Source organism: Seriola aureovittata, chromosome 2, assembly GCF_021018895.1.
Source record: "Seriola aureovittata isolate HTS-2021-v1 ecotype China chromosome 2, ASM2101889v1, whole genome shotgun sequence".
Lineage (NCBI taxonomy): Eukaryota > Metazoa > Chordata > Actinopteri > Carangiformes > Carangidae > Seriola > Seriola aureovittata.
In genome coordinates, this window is record NC_079365.1 from 25,429,698 (window position 1) to 25,451,339 (window position 21,642).

Here is a 21,642-nt window from a genome sequence, read left to right on the forward strand (position 1 = left end):
CGCCATAATTACACCTACGTGGGTCAGTATATCTGTGCCATGGGATCTTTGGCCTCCATTTTTCAGCCCCCACATTGGAGGTATCCAGAATTCCCAGTTTAGTATTGTAATGGGACCAAGCCATTATCATTCTATAGTCAGGATCAGAGTGCATCCCGGCAGACCATCACACCAGGTGATGCTCCTTTTAACTTCACTGTTTCAGAAGAAGCAATGTAATACTGATTAACCAGGAACACATAAAAAAGCTCTACATTATAAATTCATGGGGTTATTATGAAGATCAGCTTTATGAGTGATTACTTGGTCCAAATTCTTTTTGTCTGTTTATGGATGAGCGGTGACTCAACAGTGTCGCTTCTTATTACTTGTGTTATAAAAAGGAAGGCAGCACCGTCTCCAGCATCTGTAGGACCCTCAGTCGACCCGCTTCTCTCGCGGTAAAGGATACAGTTCTCGTCACCTGTCCGGTTCTTGGGTGGCCCGGGCATGTTCAGGAGGACTAGCTTGGCCTCCGAGGACTTTTTGATGATGACTTCATTCAGCCGGAGTGCTGTGTGCATACGTCGCACGTTGGACTGGTTCCTGAGCGAGAACACATTAAAACAAAGAATTGATTAAGACGCACTGATTGAGGCCTAGACACGTTATATTTTAAAGTGTGGTATGCAGCGTTTCGTGATACCGAGCTGGTCATGGTGACAGATGCTCATTCACACGCAAGTATTTCATCCTCATCTGCTCATGAGACCAACTCGGTCAATATGAGATGTGAATGGACTAAATGATGTTTATAGGAACTTCAATACTTACAGGTTCTCCCACTCACTGCAGCGTGGCAAGGAGAGAAACACATGAATATCAGTACTAAGCTATAAATTCAAAGTTCTTCTTTAACAGCGTTCTGGCAGACCTCTATGGTCGTATATTATACAGCAGAAAAGACTTTGGAGACTTGAGGCTCTTTGTCAGGAACAGGAAGGTAATTCACCTTTACAACAGGTAAAGGTTCACTGAACATTTCAAAGCACTCACGGCTTCATGTTGAAGATGTCTTTGATGCCCTCTGGTGTGGCTGCGCCAGGCGGCTTGGCGGGCTCCCCGTCACACTTCTCAGTCCAGGTCATCTGGATCTGATCCCCGGGGCTCTGAGCCCCCTCTGCGGGGGTCAGCGGGGTGGCCGGGGTTGCGGGGCTGGTCGGGGTGGTGTTGTCGTGGATGAGCTGGACCTGAGTAGGGGAGGACACAGGGGAAGAGGCCGACTTTGACTATGAGACGAGAGGAAAAGAGGACGGATGTGGATTTACATGTACATTACATGGAAGAGTCACAGTTGAGGTGGAAATGTAGGAATGCAGGTTAAGTCACAGAGAGCCACAGTTTGAGAGAGGGAGAGGAAAGAGAAGTGTTATTAAGAGCCTTATGGTGTTTCCTTCTGTACATTACCTGCTTTCTTAGTCAGTAACAAGAGCTATTAGAACAGTGATATATAACATCATTCAACAGAAAACTGAAAATACCAGAAAGAGGACGAGTCTTTCTCAACTCCACTGGAATCAAATTATCTCAGCTTGGGCTGAATGTTTGTGTGTTGAAGGGAAAGTTCAACATTTTGGGAAAGATGCTTCCTCGCTTTTTACTGAGAGCTAGATGAATATGACTCCCATACCTTTACAGTAAATATGGAGCTACTGCCAGCAGCTGCTTGGCTTAGAAAAGAAACAAACAAAAACAGCTGGCCTGACACATCGTCTGTGAAGCAGCATCATGTTCACATTTGATTTTTGTACAAATGAAACAACATGTTCATTATTTAGATTTAGAGATGCTGGTAGATGGAAATGGGGACAGAGCCAGGCTATCTGTTTCCCTCTGTTTTTAGTCCTCATGCTATGCTAAGCTAACCAGCAGCTGCTTACTGTACAAACATGACAGTGGTATTAATCTTCTAATCTAACTCTCTGCAAGAAGTAACTATATTTCCCAAAACTATTCCTTTAAATCATTGGAGATATTAGTATTTCTATTTTGTCATTACACCTTCATATTACTATTTTTAGTTGTACATTTCACAAAAAAAAAAAAAATCTCCTGTGGGTGTTTAGTTTTATCGCATCACTCACGCTCTAATCACTCAAATCAGAGCTTGTTTAGAAACTTAACACTTCAAACTGAGGTCTGTTCTCCACTGGAGGAGCTGACCCTACCTCCTCCTCAGGTTTCTCCTCCTTGCTGGCTGCTGGTGGATCCTCGGTCACGCTCAGCTGGGTGGTCACAGCGGCCGGGTTCTTACGGCGGATAGACCCACGGGATGAATCAGTGATGCTCTGGATCTGTGATGACACACATGAAAGAGAGGGAGAGGAGAGAAGTGATATGAGCCGAGATATTTTTGTCCAGTGTTCATGAAAAACAAAAGAAGTCAGTAATATGTTTTTACAAGAGATTTGTTTACTGTATATCAACAATGATTCACTGATTCAAGTAAAGTAAAAGTGAGGATAATTTCACAGCACTCATTAACTTTATCGACCAAGAGGACCAAGCAATCTTACAGTTCAACAAAAACTATGAGGGAGGTAATAATGTAAGATCAATATCTTTTATTTTCCACGTCTGTCAAAACACCATCATGCCCCCACGCACAAAAGCAAAGCAGAGTCTGCAGTCAACAGTGATAGAGAGGGTAAATATGGTCTCCCATCGCTCCCATTTAAGCGCAGATATGCTTTTGTCCGGGGGGTTTTTGTGTCACGTTAAGTCAAATCCGCCCGTTGAGTCGTGAACTTCATGTGTACATCTCTGAGTGCGTTTCCAAACAGCAAAACTTTGACATAAACTTCCTTACCTCTCTCTCGCGCTCGTTCTTGGTCAGGTTGATCTGTTTAAGCATCTGCGACCGTTGTTCCATCACCAGAGTCTTCTCGTAAGTGTAGGCTGAGATGTCGCTGTCGTGCTGCGATGAAAGAAAAAAACAAAACAAGTCACTTATGAGCGGTTTCATACGCGTTCTCCCAGTGTATTTTGAAACAAAGTCCTTTATGAAACGTATCGTCTGACCAAGTCTCAAATCAAATGTGTTTATTTCTGTTGAATGAGGAGTGAAAAACCTGCCGTCATAGAGAGGGTAAGAAACGATTCATCATTCAAACACGGGATAATGAAGCATACTTTCGGTTAGCCTCGGCGCGGAGGCTTTCACGCTATTGCCCTTGGAAAGTGACAAAAGTAATTGTGGGAATAATGAACAGCTTGAGAGATTTAATTCATTTCCTGCCCAGTTTTCCAGTTGCACACATCTGGCCACTCAGTGCGTTAAGTGGATCCGCAGGTTGAATTGTTGATTTTGGAAAGTTACAAAAAGTGTTGGACACAGCTCGCCTCAATTCCAACCTTGGAAAGGCAGAGTGGAAGAGGGTTTTAAGATATTGTATTTAATGGTGGGATAACCACCAGTCAGCAGCAGCAGCAGCCCCCCCCCCTTTATAGATGTATCTTTATATAAATCTTTTTACTGATATAATGGTTGTTACAGTCAGATATTAAAAAGTCAGTCTAGTCTTGAGAAAACACTCACCATTTCTACAACTTCCACCATAGCGTCAATACGGAGGTGATAGAGGAATGTGGTCAGGTCCTTCTTCATCTGGATGCTGTTGTCGTCCATCTGGGCCACAGTGAAGATGCGCATCTTGCACTTCCTCCAAACCTGAGGAGCAAAAAACATCATTTCTGGTATAAATGTATCCACATAATTCAACTGCTCTCTGATTACTGTCTGTAGTTTTATTTACTATTAGTAAACCTCATTTTATTTTATGTTATGGACAAAACTGTGCTAAAGAAACTATGTCTGAGCTACATCTACTACAAGCTGAACTTCTTAAAATGTTTATATAATCTGTAAGAAACATGAATGTGCCTGTAGGAATCCAGGCTGTGCTTTAACAGTTTACTGAGTTTTGTACTAATAATGCATCCCTGTTTTGTCTTTTGTTGTAGTAATGATTACTGCACGGTACCTTGTGCTGGCGGAGGAGGAAGGGCAGCAGCATCAGCATGCCTCCATCGTGGACGATCCACCACACGTCGATGTGACCCTCAGTGAAGCGCTCGCCATTGGACGGGAAGGCCGAGATGTTCTTTGGGACGAGCAGAGCCAAGTGAGCAGCTGTGGTTTCTCTCACCAACTCTGCCGAACACAAAGACAGATGCAGCGATAGAGGAAGAGCGTCAGCTGTGCTACTTCTACAAGCTCTCTTCATTACTGTTACTGCAGTTTTCATTACAATTTTAAGTTGTTTTGACTGGTTCTGGTTGACTTCATCAGGAAGTTTTGACACTGATTAGATATGACTTTATCATAGGCATGTTTCTCTTTTCTCTTCAGAGTTTTTGTTACTGATAAATAATTCTGCTGTGCATGAGCAAATCCTCTTCTGATTCATTATGTTTCCTATTTTTTTAAAACATTGTACTGTGTGATTAGGAATTTTCTTTTGACATTTGAAAAGAAAGATCAGCTGCTCAAAAGCTGGAGCTGTTAGGGATTTTGTCTCGCTGATGTGCTTCAGCAGCAACGTTGCTGGACATAAAAAAGAGCTTGAAGCCTGCAGGAGTCTTTAAGCACCACTTCACTTGTCCACATGACAAATGAGCCTCAAAACAAATCAGATTTCAGCCTTTTTTGATTGAATTATCAGTTTCTTTTCTTTCCCAGTGACCCACCGATGAAGTTCCTCCAGGTCTGGTGCTCGTCTCCTTGCTTCCAGTTGCGTGGCCAGGAGACCAGCAGGGCGTTATGTTTCAGACCGCCCAGCCCACCGGCCTGGATTAGGTGGGATGTAGCGTCACGCAGGTTCGAGGACACGGTCACTTGACAGAAGCCCTTCACCTTCTCTGTTTCCATCAGTTTACGCAGCGCCTACAAAGGTATGACAGAGAGTAACCGTTACAACTGAAAGGGGCCGAACTGGACAACATCCTAAAGTTGTGACCTTTTTCACATTTTGAGAATTTAAACTGTTAACGTTGGTTATTGATGGTTAAAGGCTCCCTACCTGCTCTGCACGCTGGACCTGGTCATGGTTCTCCAGGTATGTGCCCTCTAGAGCTGTCCCAACAATGGTGAGACCTTTTCCTGCCTTCAGTTGGTTGGTCAGAGACAACAGACGAGGCTGCTCCACGTTCTGCTCGCCGTCTGTACTAACCAGGACCAGCAACTGAGGCCTGAAGAGAGATAAGATCAGAGGGGAGAGAGAGTGAAAATACAGTGCAGAAAAGAAATAGGGAGATTTAAATAAAGGCATGAAGAAAGAAATGGCTGGGTTGGCCAAGTAAAAGTCCTAGTTGGGAAAGATAGACAGAGAAAAAACAGCATGAAAAGTTGACATGTTAATATGAATTCAAAAAACTCTTTTTTGCAGTTTGACAGCTGAGATGAGGACAATCACTTATAACTGAGAGAAAATGCCCGAACATGTACAGACATGTTCATCTCTGTGTTTATCAGACAGTGTATGACTCAGTGTGTCATACCTCCAGTTCTTGGTGTGTGGGGGACCTTCCTCCAGCCGCATGAGAGCGTAACGCGCGGCACTCAGAGACAGACCTCGTATTCCATCACCCCACTCTTTCTCCGCACTGAAACACAGACAGCACCAATCAACATTTGTCACTCAAAACATGAGCAGTAGTTGTGCAGCTTCACTCTAAATTTAAAAGGGACAGTGATACAATCAGCACACTGAAGCAAACCTACTTTTAGACGACAGTTTGACATAATGCAGAGTGATTGAGGATTGGGCATCGCTGGTAAATGTCAAGTTAACATGATGTCTCTCAGCAGAGGGAATCACAGCACTTAAATACACTAGTTTGCCTGAATGGCTCTGTACCACTCGGTTATAAGCATGGATGGATTACTGAACGGGTCTTCCACTCACAGGCACAGGGGCCCGAGGGGTCAGGGGCCCCCTGGGCTAGAGCCAACATTTGTTGTTGGAAAGACAGAGCTCAGTTAAAAGCAGGGGCCTCCTGATAACATTTGCCAACCAAATCCATTCAAAGAAATGTGCTCTTGTTTATTTGTTACAGTAACATTTCATTACTCACACTTCATATTTAGTGTGAACTAAATATTAAAGTTCAGTGGCAGGTTTTGAACCAGCAGCAGAACCTGAGAGTCCTGACAAACTCTTTCACTGAAAGAGACGCAACATGACTACAAAGAGACACACCACGACTAGGAGACACACCACGACTACCAAGAGATGCAAAATTACAACAAAATAATAATAATTATTATTATTATTAATTATATAGAAGGATATAGGATGTTCTGTGTAACACATGGTTGCTAGGGTCTCACATGACAGGAGGTGACGAGAGCCCAAAACAAACAGTGAAGCTATAACCCAAAAAACAATCTTCCTTTCAAACCCCCCGAACAAAAATGATTGATGGTGTGGACTTGAAAACACACATTTACAATATACAGTATGCACACACACACACACACACACACACACACACACACACCAGCCAAAACCATGGCAGCCAGCGAATCTAATCTCTCCTGGGGTTGCACTCCACTCACCCTGCGAACTCGATATACTTGTAGATAGAGCCGGCAATAACCATGGCGACAATGGCGTAGTACCACGAGCAGAGGAACATGAGCGTGAGACACAAGCTCATCCCCAGGAAGGACAGAGCCCTGTATAGATGGACAGATACAGAGACACAGACAGTAAGATAGAGATCAAGAGAGGTAAACGTAAGGTAAATGTTTGTTTGTGTTTCTCTCAGTAGCTGCTGAACGGACCAGTGGTAGAACTTGAAGCGAGGTCTCCAGTTCGGAGTCCTCAGCAGTGTCTGCAGGGCGCAGGCCAGGTTCACAAACATGTAGCACATGAGGAAAAACCTGCAGGACGCACACAAGCACAGAAACGTAGTAAATCAGAGCTCTCCTGGTGTCCTGGTACACAACAGAGTGATTTCACTAAATGCAGTCCAAGAAAAATGCTGCCTCAAAACCTGTCACATTTACTGGTATTTACATGTATCAACAAAGCAGAAAAGCGGTCTGCCCATTCGTGTGATCGGCTAAATCCCAATCCCACAAAATTTGGCATTTGCATTGTTTAAGGAATTGTTGGAGAGTGGCTGCTCTGAAATCTCCCACTGAAATCTGAAAGAGTTTGTTGTTTCACTTCTCACATGGAGAGGATGGGAGCCACTGCGTCCAGGGAGGCAATGAGGATGCCGCTCTCGCAGATACAAGCTGTCAGCAGGAGGGACCATGTGGGTTCTCCATTGGCCTTCCCATGGCCAAAGATCTGCAAGGATGACACAGAAAACACATTCACACCACCGATATGGTTGAGGTGATTTTTCCTGCTTGTTGCGGCAGTCATTAGAAAGGACGGGAACATTATGAATATGATATGCAAATTCAAAGACAGACTGACCCGAAGGGCGGGCACGATGCCGTCCTTGGCGATGGCCTGCATGAGACGAGGAGCTCCTGTCAGACTCTGCAGCCCTGCGCCGCAGGTTGAGAAGAAGGAGCCGATCACGATCACCCACGGTGACGGCCAAGCTAATGTGCCAATCACGAGGTTCCCGTGCACCCCCTCCCCGAACCTAAAAGAGATGAGAAAAGGTTGCTTGCCATTTCCAATGCATGAAATCTGCATTTTTTAATTGTATAATTAATAGCACGTTGTTTGTCTCAGCTAAGGAAGAATGAACTTACTTGTCTCTGAGGACCACACCCTCGATGCAGGCACCAAACAGAATCACGCTGGACATGTCTGAACGGTTACAGATCAGGAACGTTGTCATACAGACGAATGCTTTGTTTTCTAAATTGTGGATGTTTGATATTTGTTTAGCCAGCTTACATATTGACCTGGTTAGTGATTGGCAGGACTTAATTAACAATTATAAGCCTTTGCTTTGAAAAACCATGTAATGATCTGATAAATCAATTAACTATATTTGCTGGGGAAATACATCAATCGATTTTGTTTAGGATAATATGTGATATATCAGTGACATTGTAACTAATATCTGTCTGCTTTATTAACTTGTGATTGCATAGGCAGCTCAATGATGCGATTAGAAGTCCTAATCAAATTTGGTTAGACCCCTAAGCTCATTACTGTGAGATACATTCAACATGGCTGCTTCAGAGGCCTGTAATCACCCTGTGTAGCAGCCAAATCATGTTTCAGATCATTTAGGATACAAAAACCTTCAATTTAAAACTTTACAAAACAGTAAAGTCATCATCCTCCACGGTATAAGACTGTGTAAGGAAAGTTTGGAGGGAGAATGCAGTCTTAGATGTGCCAGAAAAAACAGTTTACCCACCACTTCACACCACTGCTTTTGTGCCATAACCATGATAGTATATTTTAGATCTGTTCAACAACATTACAATAGCAGAACACAAATACATAAGCAAAATATGAACATGGTGAACAGAAATCTTTGAGTGGAAAAAAATGAGCGAACTGATTCAGACGTCACATCACCAGGATTTAAGAAAACAGTCACCTTCCATGAAAGATACGGGAATACTTTGGGCCAGACAGAAAAACAATGCATTACCCCTTGTCAAAATCAGACTGGTATTGTAGCGGTTCTGGCCTGTCACCGTTTAAAACATTGACCTTTAATTATGGTGCTCCCTGCAGGCCAATCAGTGTGTTTTTGTTGCGGCAGAGCAAAACACCATGGTGCATCATTGCTTCAAGTCCTGCCAAAATTGGACCAGAGCTGTCTGACATATCGTCACTAAGCTTAAAATACCATTTGAGTGGATATCTGACTGGAGCTCAAGGAGTACTTTTAGATATCTAGTATAAAGAAGGTCAGAATTAGGGTTTTGTGTATCATTAACAGCCCCGGGGAGTTCATTCAGTTATTAACTTAAACTTGAAGATATTAGTATTGTGTCCTAACTGCACAATCTTATGGAAATCAGTGCATTTATATAATATTTGTGTCAAAAATTGACACTATTTCAAATGTTTTTTTTTATTTGGTCTGTGCAGTTATTCCTGTTATCCTGCAGGGGGCAGTAGTGAAAGGATACAGACGGTGGAGGTGGTGGTGATGGCCGCAATGGTTCCAACGGGGATAGACTTCTGGGCATCACGCAGGTCTCCAGAGCGGTTGGAGCCGGCCATGATCCCTGAGCAGAGAGTCGAGACGCAAACATCGTCAGGATCAGAGATTCACACACATAAAAACAAAGGGTGTGTTAGAGGCAGTGGAATAGTAATTAAATTCTGTACATATACTACTATAGAAGTGTTAACAACAGAAATCTTTTTTTACAGTTTTAGTCAGCATCTATTTCATCATTTTGTTTTGTCCTAGATAAACTTCACACATCAAAAACACAAGAGTTCATTGGGGAGTTAAGAAATGTTTCTTTAAATGTCACCTGTCACAGAGGGGAAGTAGATCCCGACCAGCAGCGTGAAGAAGCTGGTGATGTCGGCCAACACGTAGCGGTTAGCGTTGGTCAGAGGATCGTCCGGCTCTTCCACTGAGTACGTGTCCTTCTTGGCGATCAGGTCCCCCTTCTCGTAGTAGGTCCCAAACAGGTTCTCTGGGTAGATGAGAGGGATGAAGGGAAGAACAGAGGAGGTCAATGTTCCATGTAAAAACATGGTGTTGAAATCACTAGCATGAACTGCAGCTGATTATTGTTGTCTCATAAAGCCACGTCTTTTAAACACAAGGTGCCGAGAGAAAGTATTCACCTCCTCTGAAGTTGTCACGTTTTACAACACTGAATCAAACTTGATTTAAATGTGGTTTTTGTTTTACACTGCTCCGTTTCAATGTCACAGTTAGTCAGAGACTTGTGAAACCAACTGCTGGTGACAGTTGTGTCCTCTTAAAGAAGGTGAATACTTATGCAAACATGTATTTTGTATTCTATAATGGTAATCAGTTTAGATCTGTATTCACTTTGACATTGAAGGGCATTTTTCTGTTGATTAGAGTCAACATGAAAACTTCCTGGGGGAGGAGGGGGGTGAACACTTTTTGTTGGCACTGTATTAACCATGGACTCTAATCTACAAATGTGAATCCTTGACACAGGCTTTACTGTCGGCCCAGCAAATAACACTTGAGTGAAACAAGGTCAAGCCAGCTCCGGACTTCCTCTGGCTAAGGGCTTTTTGTTAAGCCCAGAGCTGAGAAATATAAAGTGCCGCTTTTACTTCCCTCTGCTTTGTCTTTGTGATACTTCATCGCTTCCTGCAAATACTTTCAACAGGCACCGAAAGAATGAACTTTATCTTGTTTTATCTAGTCACATATACAGAAGAAGGAGTGAGCAACAGTGATGGCAACAGCAGAGTCAGAGCAAAAGATCAGATGTTTTTTCAAGTCAAAAAAAAAAAAATGTAAACGTGCATCACGGACTATTAAGGCAATTCTTAAATTATGAAATGACATGGACTGTAATACAGTGAAAATAGAGCATCTTAGTATGAGACATACAGTAACTAATGTATGTGATGAAAACAAAATATATCAGTAGGAAGCTTCATTATAATGTCATTATTCACTGTTTCCTCTTAATGTCCTCTGTGCTTTTCCCATAAAAAAAAAGAAATCTGTAACCAGTCCTACTGACATACAGACATTGTTATCTTTCCCCATTTGACAACAGGTTTTTTCTACAACAGGAAAAAGCAGTATTAAAAGTTACACAGACTGAACTTGTTTTAAGTCAACTTTTGCGTTTGCATTCTTGTACATAGCCAATAATTCATTCTAAAACCAATTTGAGATGCAAACACTACAAATAAATTGTCAGTGAATCAGCAACACAGACAGATGAGAGACATAAATATGTGTGAACTGTACATGTGTGTACGCATGTGTATGGATTGTGTTCTATCAAACTGAAAATGACACATTGGTCTTCACTTGTCTGCAGATCCAGACTTCATGAACCAACCTGCCAGGATCCCACTGGTGACCCCCGGGATGCCCTGGGCCCGCGTCACATTGTTGTCGGTGAAGAACTTGTCGCAGGTAGCGTTGAGGTACGGTGAGTCACAGAACATGCGCCACAGCTGCGTGGTGACTGTCCCATTAGCTGTCTCGACGGTCTTGGCACACACATCAAAGGTCTTCCACACCAAAGTGCGGTTCCCCAGGAGACAGACACTGGAGAGAAGAAAGGCACAAAATGTCTGGTGTGTCTGGTCGTAAGCAATTTGTTTTGACCCCTTTAGTAAAGATTCAAAATATCAAATGACAAAATGTCACATTCTGCCTGCGATTTGATTCAATCTAATTCACTTTGATGTATTTGATCAGATTGAACAAGCACAAAATAAACCTAAAAACCACTTAATCAATGACTGTAATGTGATTTTAAATTTCAAACTTCAAAATCATTTGAATTAAGAGAAGTTTTACTCATATCCAAGCTTTCAAATCAAAGCATATGGCTGTCTAGCATTCAACCAATGCATTCAACCAAGCGTGGCTATCAGTCTTATGTTGGCCGCTTACGGGAAGTCTGGCGCGTCGATGGCGGTCTTGATGACCCCAGCGTACACAGCCAGGATGGAGAGAATGACGCAGGCCAGAAACACCAGGGCCAACTTGTTGACGTACTTCACGCCGACAAACACCACCGTGGCCATGGAGATGAGGAGGATGGTCCCGTACACGCGCATGTTGTTAAGCAGGGCAGCCTCCGCCTCGGCACCTTCCAGTCCCTCCAGGGGAAAGATGGCCGCTTTGGGAGCTATGTATATCTGAAGTGGAGAAATTACATTACTATTTCTTTACCTTTTTGTATCCAGGGAAAACACACCTGTATTTGTCTCATAACAGCTCCATACAATCTCATTGTTGCTTAGGGGCATCTTGATGGTAGTTGTTTAGAGAGTGCAGGTGTTACTCATCCACTTTCCCTCCTCCCTTTTCCCCAGTCTGTCTGGGGATATAAACTGGCAGATCTCAGGTCACAAGCCTGCTCCTGTAGCTCATTGTTTACTACTGAATTTAATACATTTCACCCTGGGTAAATAAAAAAAAGATGAAATAGAATAAAAGAGAGGTGAGAAAGCCAGTGAGGGATGAGGTCAGTGAGGGGGGACAACTATGTGAAGTGTGAAAACATGTGATGCTCACATTAACAATCCTCTACTGGAGCTTGAAGCAGCACACATAGTACTGACTGCTATTTTAATTCAGCTTAATTAAAGAACTAAAGCACGGTATTAATATTTGAAATTAACTGCCATTATTACACTGTTACTACGGGTCAATCTAAGAATAGTCCCATCATATATAAAACGGCAAACCCTTAATTAGCCTGTCAGGATCTGCCATCAGCTGTAGATGATTCATGACGAGGCGGTTACATAAGCATGGGAATTTCTCTCTTTTTTTTAAATAATCGTTTAGTTTCCACACAAACTGTTTAATCACCACAAAGGGCAAAGACTATTGAAGCGAACAAGCGGGGAGTCGTGGCTCATTTCGGTCATTTGGCTGGAGAAAGGGGTCTGATGCTAAGAACAGCATATCACTAGGCAAACAAATCTCCTGCTTCACCGTGAACTGTTCATGCTTCCTAAAATAGCAGCATCAGTTTGTGTTCTTGGCTTGGGTGGAAGGATGAAACATATTCAAATCAGCCTTCTCCAGATCCGCTCCTTACAATTCTGCAGGGATTGTTATTTTACAATGGAAACTAAGCCAGCTTTGACCCAGAAGACAGAATTAACCTCCAGGCATGATCAAACTCTACATATCCATTAGAGGCATCCAGAAGGAGAGTAACGGAAAAATTAAACAAACAAAAACATACTCTGGTATGTTGATAACAGTGGACCAAAGTGACGAGAGCTGTTTCAAGGAATGATCTTGTTAGTCCGCCAGTGTCTTGATCTCCCACTAATGCAGTATTTGCATAATTACCCAGTACTCCATGCAGCAGGGGCTGCAGTGGCAGAAGTGTGTAATAAAAGGCAGAGGAGGTGGAGGTGGAGGAGGAGGAGGAGGAGGAGGAGGAGAGGAATGAAGATCGAGATGAAAGATCTCTGCATTTCATCAACTTATCAGAATCCACGTTGAAGAACACACAGCTTGAGAAAAAATAGCTTCAAAGCACTGAGGAGGAAAATAAGCTGAAGGAGAAGAACTGTACGTTCACTAAGACATGGCTCATGGTGGTGCTGTGCTATGCTCAGTTTCAGTTTTTATAGAGCACAGGGTTTTTGTCACATTTGCTAATTCACCAGTAATTTTACTGCACTGAAGTGTCAGCAATTAAGCGGCACAGAGTTTTGCTTTCAAAGATTACAGGAATATCACAACCTGTTCCTAGATTATATTAAAAATATGTTAAGTATAAAAAAAGAGCATTTTCCTGATGCAGCTATAAAGGTTGTTACAGGTGCAGAAATAACGACTTGGAAAGTAACATATTCTGATCAACTTGACAAACATTAAAGGAATAATTCAACATTTTGGGAAAAACGCTAATTTACTTTTTTGTTAAAAGTTACATGAGAAGATTGGAGAGGGAGAAACAGTCAGCTTAGCTCTGTCCAAAGATAACAAAATCCACCTAGCAGCCACCTACAGTACCTGCTGCTGATGGGATCTTCACATTGAACGTACTGACATGAAAGTGCCATCAATCTTCTCGTTTCACACTCAGCAAGAAAGTTCATAACTGTTCATTTGGGTTAAATGCTCCAAGAAACAACTACTGCAGCCTCCATGTCTGCTGAAAATGACATCAGTGAGAGTGATATGGACAAAACCCAACAGAAAACTGATGAACACAATGTCACTTTGAATAATGAAGTGAAAGTAAAAAAATAAAAAAATAAATAAAAAATCAGGCTGCATCAGGTCTCCCTTGAAAAACAGATTCTGATCTCATGAATCTTTTACCTGCTTAAAAGTTATAGAAAGAAAGAAATGAACATGAAGCACCGCAGGGCGATGCAGCTGTGCTCTCAGTAGACATCACTGCCTCTGTGTGGCTGGTTTTGTTTGGCTCCTTGCCTCTTGTCATTGAACCATTTCCAACACTGGCACCATTTTTTTTTTTTTGGACCTGAGCAACCTGATAGCAAATCTTTTATGTATTCCCAATATAATTTAATCTAAGGGGTCATATTCGCTCGTGGTAATTGTGCAATCGCTGCACAATGACATCAGCTTCCTCTTGAGAGTATCCTTTGTGACACTGTTATCACCATGACAAAATTGTCAGAGTTTGATGTTTAAGAGTTCACTGCAGGGAAGGAAAAGCTGTGATTTGAGCGGTCATCCTCCGCTAACCTGGCAACCGCTGTCCCATCATTTTCCCTTTAGCTCATTGTGGATGAATTAGCTTGAAATGGATGTCATTTCAAGTGGGCTGTACAATAGAGGGTTGACAGTTCTCTCCTTTACTCACATCAACATGAACCCACTCACTGGGATGTGATCTGTTTTTGCTTTTAATTTCCTGTCTAAAAAAAAAAACAAAACAACACATGCTAGCTGTTCTGGAAACGTTAAAAATGATAAAACCAGAATCAAACTTAAAATAAATCTGTGGTGAGAAATAAACCACGCACCTGCAGAGGAACGCATTCTTTTATATCTACAACACCTAGTGTGAATTATTGAGAGGAGAGCAGAGGATGTTTCTCACCAGGAGGAGCTCTATGGCCCCCAGGATGTACATGGCTCCAGCGAAGGTGGTCCCCAGGTAGAAACAGATCCCCACTGCTCCACCAAACTCGGGGCCCAGCGAACGGGATATCATGTAGTAGGAGCCTCCAGCTACGCAACAAACACATCAAAGTTAACAAACAATCAGAAGTATGTGTGTGGTCTGTAAGTACGTATATAATTTACACGCTACTGAAAGTCTTTTATGTCCATGCAACTGTATCAACGTGTGTTTCACTAAGTGTATAAGAGAAAGAAATTAGTGATTATTTAAGTTTGATATGTGTGCCACCATTTTGGAGCCTCTGTGCAACTGTCAGCCCAAAAAGTGTTAGTGTAAGAAAAACAGCTTCACACCCAGTGAATATTTATTTTCACTTGTAAAAATGACTAAAATGAATTGTCACGTGGAATTGATTACATTCTCATAGATCAATTAATAATCTGGTTTAAGACATTTGTATAATTGCACTAATTTACATTTGTCATATTGTTTTCCCGTAGTTGTATTTTTGGTTGTGCTATTTTTGTTACTAATCTTTTCTTACTGTGTTTTACCACAGTGTTTGTATTTTCTACGAGTGTGCAGATAAATTAACTGAACATAAATAAATAGACTTTAATCAGCACTTTGCAGCAGCATAAAGGCTGGAACCAGTTATAACAGAGACAGTTATAATTGATGTACAGTCCCACACTTCTCTACAAGCCTGTGTTTCTGCTGTACGCACATCAGCTGGTGCGACGCAGGCCATCATTACTATGTAAAAGCACATTATAATATATAGCTATACTGTTTGACGTGTACATTAACATGTCTGCAGACAGATACACACACATATACTCAGTTTTATATTTCAGGCATTTGGCTGGTGCTTTATTTTGTGTAAATAATGTTGTGTGACAACAAGTTAAAGTGCACAAGATCCCAGACTAAAGCTTTTAATGTTTCTGGGGATATCAAGCTGCGCTGGGTGTAATGTGCCAAAAGCAATCAGTGAAAAGAGAAATTTAGAAGCGGACAGCTTCAAACAGTGATGGCTGTGTGGTGCCAGCGTCTGCTCACCCACCTGGCACTACTCCATTGGTAGCGATGGCACTCATTGAGATGGCAGTCAGCATAGTCTACACAGAGAGAAGGGAGTCGACAGGAAAAAGAAAGTTAGATCATATTTACCAGATTCCACATATACTGTAAATATGAAAAGTTGAATGCGAAGCTTCTCATCCTTTAATCCTTGAAAAGTGTCATGGCAAGTGTCAGCAAAATGACAATGCTAACATGTTAGCAGGTATAATGTTTATCTTGTTCACAATCATAGTTTAGCATGTTAGCTTGCTCACATTTGCCAGTTAGCACCACACATGAAGTACAGCTGAGGCTGATGGGAATGTATTTAGCTTTGCAGGTATTTGGTCATTAAACAAAGTATTTGACAAAAAGAATTTTGATGGTCAGAAAAGTCAGTGAATCACCAAAGTTATCATCCTTGAGTTCTTCCTGAGGGACACATGAATGTCTGCATCAAAGTTCATTGTAGTCCATGCAATAGTTATCAGGACATTTGACAAAGAACCACAAATGTGAACCTACGGAGGCAGTGGAAAAAATGTCAGGGGGATTGCTAAAGTCCATCAAATAGTTGTTGATATTCAACCAACGCTGCCATTTTAGCATGGCTAAAAAATCATAAACTGTCTTGAATTTTATGTTGTCTGCCAAAGTCGTTTACTTTAAAAGTAATCTCTCCATATTTAAATGTCCTTCCAGTGATGTCCATCATAACTGCATCTGGCCTGTGGTGTGTGACATCAAAACACCCTGTACTGGAGTTTACATGGGGACAGCAGCGTTTTACAGCAATGCTAAATGCTAAAGCTGCCTGGTTGTTGATTAGATAAATAATAATGCTACGGGGCCTGTCAACAGCTGTCAGAGCACATTCAGACAACCAATGACAACTCTCATGTAACTCCGATACTGAGTGGGAGAGAAAAAAAAACACCGGAAGAAATGTGAGGGCATGCCAGAGTGGAGACCACTAGTTGCCTGCAACGCAAACAGCCAGCCCTCATTGCCCTGCAGAGGAAGAGAGGGAGAGATGCAGGCAGCGAGCGGAAGAACAGACCAGAAAAATAAAAAATGACAAAGTGCGAAACAGAGAGGGTGAGTGAGAAAGAGAGAGAGAAAGAGAGAGGGATAGTGCGTGTGACAGTACAAAGACAGCATTAAGATTTCATCATTCTTTCAAATGCTATTGTTGAATTTCTGAGTGTCTTTTTACATTGTCTTCACATGAAAGAGAGCGATGGAGACAGAAAGAGAAGCATGAGGAAATGTAAGAGCAGGCTGGTAAAAAAATCAGTGCCTTCTTCTGAAACAGCTCCTACTTGTACTTGTTCCCTTTTCCCAGCCTCACTGCTGTAATCACTGCTGATATTACTTCCTATTTTTTACATATTCAAAATACGACTTTTTATTGTCCACAATGTTGGTATATAGTGTCAGTGATTCAGCTTCTGGCCAAAAGCACTCAAACTGTTGATGTATGTATTCGGTATGGGGTACGTTATTTCCTGGCTAAAATTCTTTGTAACACATATTTCACATTTACCGCAGCAGCAACAGTACAACAGAAGACAAACTGGGTAATTAAAATTTCAACCGTGACACGCAGCTACTGTATGTCTACAGAAACCTTGGCAATGAAAAATCCCAGGGAAAAGAGGTCACATTATAACAGCACCTGTAGTATAACAAAGTATATCAGAATATAGACTATGCAGCAGCCAGACACTATGCTCGAGCAAATCATGGCTCTACTGCAGCGCTCAAACTCTCCTCCCCAGAGAGGAGGAGATATGGTCAATATACTACTGAGAAGCTGAACCACATGGACTCAAGAGAGAACTGAGCATTTCATGTTATCTGAAATCTATGTCCCAACAACAGTGATACAGTGTTATTCCTTTTAAGATTTCGTTATGTAACTGTTGTTTCTTGTTATGAATAATAGTGGGCTGTTTGTTGTTTCCCACTGCAGCACCTTCCCTCTTCAGTGAGTGCTGTCATGACATCGGCTCACAGATTGATTAACCAATAACAGACTGTTCTCTACATTTTTTTCAAATATTTAACAGTAAATAACAGTAAATTATAACAGTATATTAAATGGAAAAACATTGACCAAAATACTCCTGATCTTGCAGATTATGAATCAAAAGGATACGTCTGCTGGTTTTAGCTTATCACAGATATATTGTTATAAGCGTATATGTAAGCAGATCAATAACAAAGATAAGTCGTTTATTTAATGTTCATAATACAGGCTTGTCCACATCAGAGCATTTACTTTTCATGCTCATTGTAGTTAAAGATCCCATTTAAACATTTTTTTTTAACATTTTAAATACTTTGCTCGAAAAAACAATTCATGTCTGAAGTGTTTTTAAAACAAAATCAATTAGCTTCCTTCTACGTCATTGAAAAATCTATAATAAGCTCTATATATAATATATGAATGTGCAAATATTTTTCAATTTATAAGCAGCATACAAACATTTTATAAATGGTTTATAACACACTGTAATGTAATAAAACACAGCTTTAAGGAGATTTTTGCTGTGTTTATTAATGTACAGTATTTGTCTCCTTATAATTGTGTATAATTACAGCTGAGTTTCACTGTATTGTCATTCATTATACACTGGCCTCCAGTTATGGGTGAGGGGGAGTTAAAATTGTTGACAAATACACTTATAAATAGTTATGCTGCTTAATGCTTACAACTAAATTACAGTGCATTATAATCCATTTATTACATGTTTGCATAAAGTTAATAAATGCTAAATAGACGGACATAAAGTAAAGTGTTACCCATATATCATTTGCTCAGCTTTAATATATTTTTGATGTTAAAAAATAAATATTAGCAGATGAATAAACCTTTCAATAGCAATGTTAGAATCAGCCCAAAAAAATCCTGTGTATTTGGATTAAAAACTTTAACTTCTGACTGTAATAATGTACTAATACACCAACTACTACCATTAACAAATTAATAACAACAGATGTATAACATACTATTATCATTCAGGGGTCATTGCTGTGGTGTTCCTGCCCTGACGATGAAACATTTAAGTATCTTAGACACAGCAAGACAAAGGAGAGTGAGTGAGACTTCTAATGGAACAAAGTGTGGTGATTCCCAGCCACAGGACGACATGCCGGTTATGTTTGACTATCATTACATCTGTCTCTGTGAAGACTGTAATGTGGTTAGTGTCACCTGAGGGCCTGGTGGACCGACGATCCGGAGTCAACAGTGAGTGGGACTGGGCTCTGTTCCTCTCTCTAATCTGGTCCTAATGAGGCCACAAGCTCTTCTCCCACCACAGCAGATAAGACAGTAATTGTTTAAGTGTTTTATCTGATGTGGGCAGCAGCCACGCAGAGGTAGTCCGTCGCATACTGAATCACTGAATCACCACGCACCCGCACAGAACAGCCACGAACGGACTCATATGACTTACACAAGCAGTACAGTCAAGCACCACATAATATCCTGTGCATACGATTACATACGTTACAGTAATGGTAAGGTAAAGAAGCAATATTATTAAAAAAGGAGCCATTCTTTTTCCCCAAAGCCTTGATGTTGTCCTTAAAAACACGTTTAACAACCGCTACCCTGAACAGTGATTATGTTTGTGCGATTGTAACGTAGTTCAGAGAGTACTTGATTTTTTTTTTGCCTTTCCAAAGGTACAAACATGAGGGAAAGAGTGTAAGGGATGGATTTAACAGCGTGTTTATGTGCTCTAAGGTAAACTGCAAAAATTAGCATGTCCAGCTAACTTGTTTACTAATCATTTTTACTACCTACAGTGGTAAGGCTAACGTAGCGTAGGCTGACGTTCTCCTAAAGTTTATAACTGGCTATGCACAATATACATACTACATTATTGTAGTATATATGTAGTATAGTGTGGTTTCTATAGTTAGCAATCAAACAAGGGTCTGTTAGAATAACACAATAATACATTTTTCCTTATCATTTTGCACTGTGAATTATACTTGGGCTAATTAGCTCTACCATGCAGTACAAACATAATACTACTCCTGTCGTCTACATTGAGCATCAACTGGTGAGTGTGACTTTTTCCCTCTGACTTTATCATATCAATATCAGGAGTGGTCAGCAAGAAATTAGATACCTGCCCATTGTGGTAAACCTGCCACCATCATAACCTCTCAGAGCTCCAGTTTGTCTCTAGTGAGATTTCACTTCTATCCTCTGGTTAGTTTCTAATGGCCTGTCTGTCATTTTGTTTTGCCTGGATTTAAACATTTTTTTTTGGTGGTTTCCCATTTGGGCACTTTACCTTTACTTTTGGCAGTGTCCTACTTTTATTCCACATGACCCTCCGGGGCGTCACTGCAGACAGGAACATTAACAAACGCCATCAATCAGCTGCTGTCACAAACTCAGTGGATTGTTCCTGGCCGTCCTGCAAAGTTTGCACTGATCTCAGAAGGTCAGACCGAGTTTTTCAGCAAATGTAAATGGTCCAAAAGTCAATGTTAAAAGTCAAACACTAAAATCTAAGACTTGAATTGTTTTAGTGTTCTTTTGTCTATTTTTTTCCCTCTTCAGACAGTTGAAACCCAATAACTGTTCCTGATGTACTCGTGTTTGAATTAGCAGATGATTGGTGGACTGGCACTGGAGGCAGCAGTGTTCTGCTGTAGTGGCCAGGATGAGCAACATCTTTTTTCCCACTGACCCAGAGCCTGTGGCCCGTTTAATCGTCCCACTTTCAGGCAATGCAGGTAACCTAAAACTGTGATTGGAGAGTTTGTGTGATGGAGTGTGTAGCCTACTCTGGTTTGCTAACGCTGTCTTTCTCTATGAAGCCTGGAGTCAGTGCCTGCACCTCCAAACTCGCACGTACCTACACACTCTCTGGCCGGTGAGCATGCCAGCAGACAACCTCAGATCATGCCGCCTGCCATCTGTCTCCTCCATATGAGGTGCAACAGCAGACAGCTTATATATCAGACAAAAGAGGTAAGGCAGTCTGAATGCTAGCAAAACTTGAATAATTGCTAAGCCTTCACAATTATGGCTGAGCCTGAGGAATGTGTTTATTGAAGAAGCTAATTTTAATTCTTAAGAAATGTCTGCTAGCTGATATACCCCCCGACACTGACTGCAAAGGACACTTTAGGTCTGTTTCCTCCAGACAAACTCTGATTTGGCCTTTAGTCGACCTCGGAGTTGAGCAGAAATTGGTTTTGACAGGAATGGAGCTTTCGCGCTGCCCTGAGAGTGTGCTTCATTAGCATGCTTCATTACACAAATGCAGAATAGTTTTGTCAAGTACAACTTCATCAATTCACATACAACGGTAGAGTGGAAATCTATGTTCGGTGCACTGTTTATCACTTAAAATCCCGGTGGATTGGTGCGCTGTGGAAGGCAAAAGTGTCAGGTGAAGGAGATGGAGGAGATTTTTTCAGACTGACATCGGGGAAAGAGGCTGAACACAAGAAGACGTTATGCGGTGGTGTGAAAGAGGAGGAGGTGGCAAAGCAGGACAAAAATTGGACGGTAGGTAGAAAGAGAGAGAGAGACAGAGAGAGAGAGAGAGAGAGGGAGGAAACAAAAGACAGGAGACGAGAGGGGAAATAATGAGACCGTAAAATGAAAAAAGGGTTTGAGAAATTGAGGAAACGAAAGAGATGAGAGTAAAAAATGAAAGAGATGGAGGGAGAAAAGCATCCTTAGCATTTAAATGAGTCACGACAGAGGGCAGACCACCCTTCCTCTCGCAGCATTTGGATTCAAGACCTGGAAGTAATGAGGAAGGCCAAACAACAGATGACTTTCCATCTAGAATATTAAA

The 21,642-nt window shown here is 41.5% G+C and overlaps 1 protein-coding gene across 3 annotated transcripts in view; it reads right to left on the reverse strand.

Annotated features, from left to right (window-relative positions):
- Positions 1-21,642, reverse strand: part of slc12a5a (solute carrier family 12 member 5a) — a 153,737-nt gene that overhangs the window by 8,047 nt on the left and 124,048 nt on the right. For 2 of the 3 annotated variants that reach the window (XM_056396249.1, XM_056396266.1), the window contains exons 5-25: positions 15,804-15,858; positions 14,714-14,844; positions 11,560-11,807; positions 10,997-11,208; positions 9,461-9,628; positions 9,107-9,205; positions 7,760-7,817; positions 7,473-7,647; positions 7,222-7,340; positions 6,827-6,925; positions 6,599-6,718; positions 5,539-5,643; positions 5,061-5,229; positions 4,729-4,924; positions 4,023-4,192; positions 3,578-3,709; positions 2,849-2,956; positions 2,208-2,333; positions 1,036-1,268; positions 814-828; positions 452-585 (exon numbers count right to left, since the gene is read on the reverse strand). In XM_056396249.1, the coding sequence (XP_056252224.1) occupies positions 452-585; positions 814-828; positions 1,036-1,268; positions 2,208-2,333; positions 2,849-2,956; positions 3,578-3,709; positions 4,023-4,192; positions 4,729-4,924; positions 5,061-5,229; positions 5,539-5,643; positions 6,599-6,718; positions 6,827-6,925; positions 7,222-7,340; positions 7,473-7,647; positions 7,760-7,817; positions 9,107-9,205; positions 9,461-9,628; positions 10,997-11,208; positions 11,560-11,807; positions 14,714-14,844; positions 15,804-15,858 (2,872 nt within the window). The remainder of the gene's footprint in view (positions 1-451; positions 586-813; positions 829-1,035; positions 1,269-2,207; positions 2,334-2,848; positions 2,957-3,577; positions 3,710-4,022; positions 4,193-4,728; positions 4,925-5,060; positions 5,230-5,538; positions 5,644-6,598; positions 6,719-6,826; positions 6,926-7,221; positions 7,341-7,472; positions 7,648-7,759; positions 7,818-9,106; positions 9,206-9,460; positions 9,629-10,996; positions 11,209-11,559; positions 11,808-14,713; positions 14,845-15,803; positions 15,859-21,642) is intronic. The other variant, XM_056396258.1, reaches the window with a different exon arrangement.